The following is an 8,244-nucleotide window of genomic DNA, read 5'->3' on the forward strand; positions in this document are numbered from 1 at the left end:
TGTGTGTGTGTGTGTGTGTGTGTGTGTGTGTGTGTGTAAATCTAAATAGGAATTGAGAACAACTAAACTACCTGGCCAAAAAAAAAAAAAAAAAAAAAAAAGAATGCTCTAGCCAACCGTTTGTAATGTCTTCTCAGAGGCTTTTTTTGAGTTTACTATTTCTTGGCTGTTTGACTCTTTGGTGGAAATCTTAAAGCTGGGGGAGGGGAACTGGACGGGGTGGGGTGGGAGGGAGAGGGCTGGCAGTATATAAGTGCATCAGGAGGAATTTTAAAACGACCTTATTGTCGCTAGCAGTAGACTTTGGTCATTATACTTAAAAAAAAAAACCAGCATCTGCTTTTCCTGGAAACTTTGCTTTCTGCTTAAACCTTTAGCATTTTGCCTCCTGCGAAAGTGAAAGAGAAAAACGCGGTGTGATAGATCCAGATGCAAAAGAAAGCCAACTCGGTGGATGGTATTAGCTGTGACGAGGCATTGTTCATTGCTGCCTCTCAGTTACGTTTAAAGCCTGAAATATCACGAGATCCATTCAATGATCCTTCTCTCATTCAAGGGACAAAAATGTAATTTGCTGTAGCTCTGATTTCTTGGATGGAAATGCTAGCCTTAGATTTCAAAGGCAAGAACTAGACATCGCGGTTTGTACACACATTGATTAAGTTGAAGAGCGGCGATTACATCTGTGCTGAGTGCAACAGTAGTCCAGGGCTGACTTTTCAAATCCCAACCTCTGAGTTACAGACTCTCTTAAATAGGCTTCCTTAATTTCCGGATGCACTTCTTGAAATTCCCAATTCTCTTCAAAATTCCTGGGAAATTACAAGGAAGATGAGGGTGGGGGTGGGGAACTATGGCCGAGATTTCATTTCATGCAAACTACCTTTTTGTATGTCTGATTCCTCGGTTTTTAATCTCTCTCTCTCTCTCTCTCTCTCTCTCTCAGCCATACCTGCTTGTGCTAGCCAGACCAGAGCAGGGGAAGCTGGAACTTTTGAATGTGAAGGAAGAAATTATTGTACATTTTTTTTCTTGCAGGCTCAGAAATATCCGTTTATTCTTTTAAGCACACGGATGTGTCTATTTTTGGAAGAACAAGGAAACATATAAATGCCTGAGTTGCATTTATGCTGTAGTTCCAAACACCGAACAGTTAAGAAGATTTTGCTGAATTTTGCAAAGCAGCCAACAAACCGCCTTGGGATCGTGGTAATGCGACTGGGAAGACCTTTGCTCTCATTTGGCAATATTTTGGATATCCTTGAAAATGACACCAAAATATACTTTAATTTGACTAAGAAGAGGTTAAACAATATTGATATTCATCCAAAGTGATTTTTTTTTTAAAGCAGATGCTTGGCTTTCATGGGGAAAAAAATGGGAGTTGTGGAAGATTCATTTAAACTACCAACCAAGAGCATCACAGAGCACTGAAATAGTCTGCATCGTACATCAACACTTTCTTTTCATCGTTATTACCTAAAACCTATGGAAGCACCTTGGGCGTTTTACATTTTCTTTTCTTTGGTACAGAAGCAATCTGCTCCATGGAATTCTGACCTGTCGTGAACAGGACCCTGGCTAAGGCTGTGCTGGGGACTCTAGGACCATCCCGCCTCCAATCCAGCCTGGTTAATTGTGAAAAGTGTACACATTTCTGGCTTATCTATGCTTTGTTATGGGTCTGACGTGAAACTACCTCCTCCCCACCCCACCCCCCAGCAGAGAACCAAAATCCAGTTGAATTGTTACAGTGTTTCGGAGCTGGAGCCTTGAACTGCTTCCTTGGTCAAATAACTTTGTTTCTGGTTATAAAAAGGCATTTTAGGGGGGGGAAAAAAACAAGGATAATCGAGAGAAATTCAAAACGTAAGTCTGTACTGGGGTGGTTCACCGCGCGGATTTAACTTTGGAGCTCCCAGCCGGGCTCCTTGCCCCACTCCCATAAGGGAAATACCAGGCTATTCTGCACGTTTTCACTTAAGCTCCATTTTCCAAAGGACAAGGGGGTGGGGTATATGTATTTAGGCTTGATAATGTTTTTAAAAATGCTTTTCTTTGAAATGATAATAGCTATAGCGGTAAAATGCAAATAAAGCAAAAATAGGCAATATTCCTTTAAAGGCGAATATACAGGGCTTTTTTTTTTTTTAAAGCGTACACACACTGCTTCTGATGAAGTCTGTGAGTCAGCCTGTTTCTGAGCTCCGATAGTTTAATGGAAAGATTTATATACCGACTGTATTATTTACTTTGGGAGGGGAGGTGGCAGTATAAGGGTATGCTAATTAGTGGGAGATTTTGGGGGGAAGGGGTGGAATATCAATTTTTATTGCATCACCTGTCAGGAGTGTCCAATCAGCGCTGGCTTTAGGGGAATTAATTGATGAAGGTGTCTCCGGACGAGCTCACTTCACTCTGTCATTTTATTTGTAGCTAAAGCAGCGGCGGGAATAGCAGCTGCATTTCTTTTCTCTTTCTCCCTTCACATTCCATTATCATAGTGCTCCAATGGAGAAGGAAGGAATAGAGGGGCCCAGGTACTGATCTGCATCGGGGACTTAGACCAACACACTGGCAGATCAGAAACCGGATGGTTTTTTCCCTCTTTTTTAAAAAAACGAAAACCAAAAAAAAAGCAAGAATCAAGTCAGTGTAATTTCATAGTTTTTTTTTCCCCCCAATAATTTCGCCTAGAGTTTGGCACTCCCTTCGCCGGGAATAACAGTCTTTGTTATTTTATTAGCAGGATGCCTTGAGACACACGCAGCATCTGGTGGAGGATTAACATACATACATGTGTATGTATGCGTCACGTATATATTTACTGCAAATGGTGGGGATCGTTTAGTGCCCGAGATGGGAGACCTGAAGTCAGGTTTTGAAGAGGTGGATGGCGTGAGGCTCGGCTACCTCATCATTAAAGGAAAGCAAATGTTTGCCCTCTCCCAAGTCTTCACGGATCTGCTGAAAAACATCCCGAGGACGACCGTGCACAAGCGCATGGATCATCTGAAAGTGAAAAAGCACCACTGCGATCTGGAGGAGTTGCGGAAACTCAAGGCAATCAACAGCATCGCCTTCCACGCCGCCAAATGCACTCTCATCTCCCGGGAAGACGTGGAAGCGCTCTACACCTCCTGCAAAACCGAGCGCGTCCTCAAGACCAAGCGCAGGAGGGTCGGCCGGGCCCTGGCCACAAAGGCGCCGCCGCCAGAGCGCGCCGCCGCCGCCGCCGCCGCCGCCAGCCCCCGCCCGGGTTTTTGGAAGGACAAGCACCAACTTTGGCGGGGCCTGAGTGGAGCCGCGCGGCCCCTGCCAATCAGCGCGCAGTCCCCGCGCCCGGGCGCCGCCGTCGTGCGCCCAGCCGCCCATCTACCTCAGATTTTTAGCAAATACCCGGGCTCGCACTACCCGGAAATCGTGCGCTCGCCTTGCAAACCCCCTCTAAACTATGAAACTGCCCCGCTCCAGGGAAACTACGTCGCGTTCCACTCGGACCCTGCTTATTTTCGGAGCCTGCTGTGCAGCAAGCACCCGGCTGCCGCCGCCGCAGCCGCCGCGGCCGCGGCCGCCGCCGCCGCCGCCGCCTACTACCAGGCGTCGGCGGCCGGGCCCCAACCCAAGGCGGCGGCGAGCGCCGGAGGCCCCGTGAGCCTGACCTACCGGTGCAAGCGCAAGCGCGGGGGCGCCAAAGACTGCCTGCTGGAGCCCCACGCCGGCGCCCGCCGCCTGCTTCTGCTGCCCAGGTCCTACAAAGCCAAGGCGGCGGCCGCGGCGGCCGCGGCGGCGGCGGCAGCGGCCGCCGGGGCCACTTGCCTGGAGAGGTTTCATCTGGTTAACAGCTTCTGCCCGCCTCCCCACCACCACCATCACCACCACCACCACCACCACCACCACCATCACCACCACCACCACCGGGCCCAGCAGCCGCAGCCGAATCACCATCCCCCTCATCACCACCGGCCGCAGCCCCATCTGGGCAGCTTTCCCGAGAGTTGCAGCAGCGACTCCGAGTCCAGCTCCTACTCGGACCATGCAGCCAACGACTCAGATTTTGGCTCCAGTTTGTCTAGCTCCAGCAACTCTGTGTCCTCGGAGGAAGAGGAGGAGGAGGGAGAGGAGGAGGAGGAGGAAGAGGAGGAGGACGAGGAGGAGGGGGGCAGTGGGGCCTCGGATTCCAGTGAAGTCAGCTCGGAGGAGGAGGACTCGTCCACGGAGTCGGACTCCAGCTCCGGCTCCAGCCAAGTGTCAGTGCAGAGCATCCGTTTCAGACGCACCAGCTTCTGCAAGCCTCCCAGCGTGCAGGCGCAGGCCAACTTCTTGTACCATCTGGCCTCCGCCGCCGCTGCAACCAAACCCGCTGCTTTCGAGGATGCCGGCAGACTTCCCGACCTCAAGAGTAGTGTCAAAGCGGAGTCGCCCGAGGAGTGGAATCTGCAGAGCTGGGCCCCCAAAGCGTCTCCGGTGTACTGCCCGGCCAGCCTGGGGAGTTGTTTCACAGAGATAAGGAACGATAGGGTATCTGAGATTACATTCCCACACTCTGAAATTCCCAGTACTGTAAAGAGAACTGAGCTGACAATTAACTGCCTGGCGGAGGGGGCCTCTTCACCTAGCCCAAAGACAAACAATGCATTTCCACAACAAAGAATACTCCGAGAGGCTAGGAAATGCCTACAAGCAACTCCTACTACTTACTGTGCAGATAACAACACAATAGCTGCTAGGTTCTTAAGTAATGATTCTTCGGGAGTGGCAGCAAATTCAGAAAAAGATTCCAAAATCCCTCATTGCACTGAATTTGCTACGGATTTGCCCTCTTCGCCAACTGATCCCGAGGTGGATGCAGCAGCAGCAGCAACTAAAGCCGAGAATCCCTGCACTGACACAGGCGACAAGACATTGCCATTTCTGCACAATATTAAAATCAAAGTAGAAGACAGTAGTGCTAATGAAGAATATGAACCTGACCTTATTACAAATAAGCTAAAGTGCGAGTGCAATGATACAAAGGGTGAGTTTTACAGTGTGACTGAAAGTAAAGAGGAGGACGCCTTGTTAACCACAGCCAAGGAAGGTTTTGCCTGCCCTGAAAAAGAAGCTCCTTCCTTAAGTCCACTGGCTCAGAGTCAGGGCCTTTCATGCACTTTAGGTTCTCCACAACCTGAGGATGGGGAATATAAATTTGGTGCCAGGGTGAGAAAAAATTACCGGACACTAGTACTGGGAAAGCGACCTGTACTTCAGACACCTCCAGTCAAACCAAATCTGAAATCAGCTAGAAGTCCTCGTCCTACAGGTAAAACTGAGACACATGAAGGAACACTGGATGATTTTACAGTTATAAACAGACGCAAAAAGGTAGCCAGCAATGTAGCATCAGCAGTGAAAAGGCCATTTAATTTCATGGCAAATTTTCCTTGTCCACCATCACTCATTATTGGGAAGGATGGGGATTTGTGGCCAGCGTATTCCTTAAACACCACTAAGGATTCCCAACCTCCTCACAAGGCCCATCCTATATGGAAATGGCAGCTGGGCGGTTCTGCAATACCTCTTCCACCTAGTCACAAATTCAGGAAATTTAATTCATAAAAGCGTTTTGGAAGATATTTTCTTGAACCATATTCCCTTCCTTTTGTTGTAAACTGCACAGGATGGTTTGTACAAGTCCATTAATGTGTTACACCCCTTTTGGAGCCCTGGTTTATCGCATTTTGAAGACAGAAATCGGATTACTTTTTTTTCCATTGCGGGTTTTTTTTTTTTTTTTTTTTGGAGTAGGGTGGGGGCGGGGTGGGAGAAGGGTTGGTTTACATTCCACAGACTATACTTCAGGCTAAAGACTCAAGTAAAAACTCAGTTATTACGGTAGAGCTGGAACACTTTACTGTTTCAATGCTAATAATGCACCTGGTACCTCAATTCAACTGCTACAAATAAATGTCAAAAGGTTGAATAATAAATATTACAATGAGCCATTAAGTTTACGCACTAGATTTCAGACCTGAAAGTGTAACTGTTAATTCAGTGAAAGTTTGTTAGGTTACATGGTTACACAGTGAGGTAGCAAGAAAGCCCGAAGTGTTCTCTACTGGAGCTCTTGTTTGTGGGGTATCTTTTTCTCCCCTCATTTCCTCTCCAAGAGTCGTTGCACTTATTATTTTTTTTTTTTTGAGTGGAAATACTGGGGAGTCCTGATTGAATGCTGGTAAAAGGTGCCTCATATATACTGAGTAAAGTAAATATAACATTGTCTTTTCTTTTTTCTTTTTTCTTTTTTTTTGTAAAGGGTGTGATTTTACTTTTACAGGCACTCCTTGCGATTGGAAAAGTCCTTTTTTGTGTTCTCACCCCAAATTTTAAATTAGGTGACTCTTACTACTGTCCTGCTTACCTTGTGGTCTGAACATGACTCCTCAAACTTGCAAAACAATGAAAATATTTCTCTTAATAGCAGAATATGTTATGGTCTGACTCTTTATAGTGACAAAGCAGTAAAAGCGACCGAGAAAAGTAAAATGGGTCAGAAGTATAAGAATACCCCAAATGAAAAATAACAGTTAGTTCAGGGCTTTTTGGTACCAGAACTCAGGCACTTGGATTTTATTACCTTTTACTTTCTCTGAATCTCTCTAAACTTCTATTTTCAGACCATCCTGTGTATAGAGCAGGAGAGTTTCTACTGCAAGTGACAATCAGAGGTGACTATCTATATTTGCACTTAAAATCAAAGTAGTTCAACATGCAAATGGTTAGGGTCTAGCCCTTGGTAAGGGCCATGCTGGTGTACTATGTTGTGATGATGGAAGCAGTAAATCAAAATTATGGAAATTTGCACTGTTGAAAAGCATGCTTTAGCTTTATTTTCAATTAAAAACACTGTTTAAAATTCCTGGTTCCATACATTTCTACTTATTCCAGATTGGAGAACAGTTAACAGGAATGAATGGTTTTGTTGACATTTTCACTTGTAATGTTTTTGCCTGAAAGAAATGCATTTATTGGGTGTAATGTTTTGTTGTAACACCATGTGATGAGGCCAGTCAGGTTCTGTGCAAAACACTGGTGGATTTCTTCCTAAATAACAACAAAACTTTACACACTTGTTACAAATCAAGTGCAAAAAGTTTCAGGTTTAAGAAAGTGAAGCAGAGATCACTTGCTATTTTGATGAAAGTTAAACCTAATAATTTTGGGTCCACCTCCCCTAGTCTGACAAATTATATATCTCAGATCTTTGCCATCTTAAACCTAAGAAGTTACATATATAGATCATAAATCAGAAAACAAAACAAAACATCAATGAAATGTTTACTGTGTGAATTTGTCACTAGTTCTCATGGAAATTCAGTTTTTTTTTCTTAACCTTTTAATTCCTATTCCCTTTGAAATTTTCCTTTTGTCTATAAATGTTTCAGATAGATCTGGATGGTCTCAGCCCTAATTGCTGTATATGCTCTGTGGTTTTACTCTTATGGTAAAGGACAGAGTCTGAGAGTACCTGCATCCAAATACATTTGGATGGAGTAAACAGATGCTTTGAACTGCCTCCCTTCCTTTCCTTCTTGAATGTTGCCAGATGTAGGTTCAATGGATCTTTTTTTTTATTGGGATGATAGATATGGTCAAAGCAAAAATTGGGGGATGTTATCCTTGAATTCATGTTTGTGTAATTTCAAAGACCAGTACAAGTTACAGTTAAAGCTCCAGAAAGCTGAACCATTGGCTTCTCAGTCAGTTCTTTCCTCTTTGGAAGGCAATACAGAATTTGGGTGCAGTGAGTTGTCCTGCAAAATCAATCTGTAAAAAGTGTGACATACACACACTGGAAGTCTGTAATTTCTACTCTTTAATTACTGCTAAGTCAAGAAAGTTCAAAGTATGACTACTACATTTAGACTAGTACTTTTCTTGTTGGCTATGGAATCATTGTGCCTAAATTATAAATTGAGAATATATTTGAAGCTTACAGATCCTGGGTGTGGGAGGACTGCGAGATGGAATAAGCACAATTTAAAACAAATATACCCTATGGAATTTCTGACATAAAATATTGGCCTCCAGCTTTGACACTTGGTCTCCAGCCCTCAGAGAATCAATAGTTTCAGTTTATAGGAACTGGAGAATGAGCAGCATGGAGGCCGAGGCATTCCAGAGTGATACCATCAAAAGGAAAGAAATGAAATAGTCAACACAAATTTCACCCCACAGTACTACCACAAGCCAGCTAACCACAGC

At 45.0% G+C, this 8,244-nt stretch overlaps 1 protein-coding gene across 1 annotated transcript; it reads left to right on the top strand.

The window, feature by feature from the left end:
* Positions 1–2,859: 2,859 nt before the first annotated feature.
* Positions 2,860–5,598, top strand: SKIDA1 (SKI/DACH domain containing 1; the record flags this gene model as incomplete). The annotated part of the gene is made up of 1 exon (XM_079699408.1): positions 2,860–5,598. One exon carries the CDS (start codon positions 2,860–2,862, stop codon positions 5,596–5,598), a length of 2,739 nt encoding a protein of 912 aa, XP_079555534.1.
* Positions 5,599–8,244: the final 2,646 nt, after the last annotated feature.

The sequence above is a fragment of the Hyperoodon ampullatus genome, assembly GCF_949752795.1.
Source record: "Hyperoodon ampullatus genome assembly, chromosome: 3".
NCBI lineage: Eukaryota > Metazoa > Chordata > Mammalia > Artiodactyla > Ziphiidae > Hyperoodon > Hyperoodon ampullatus.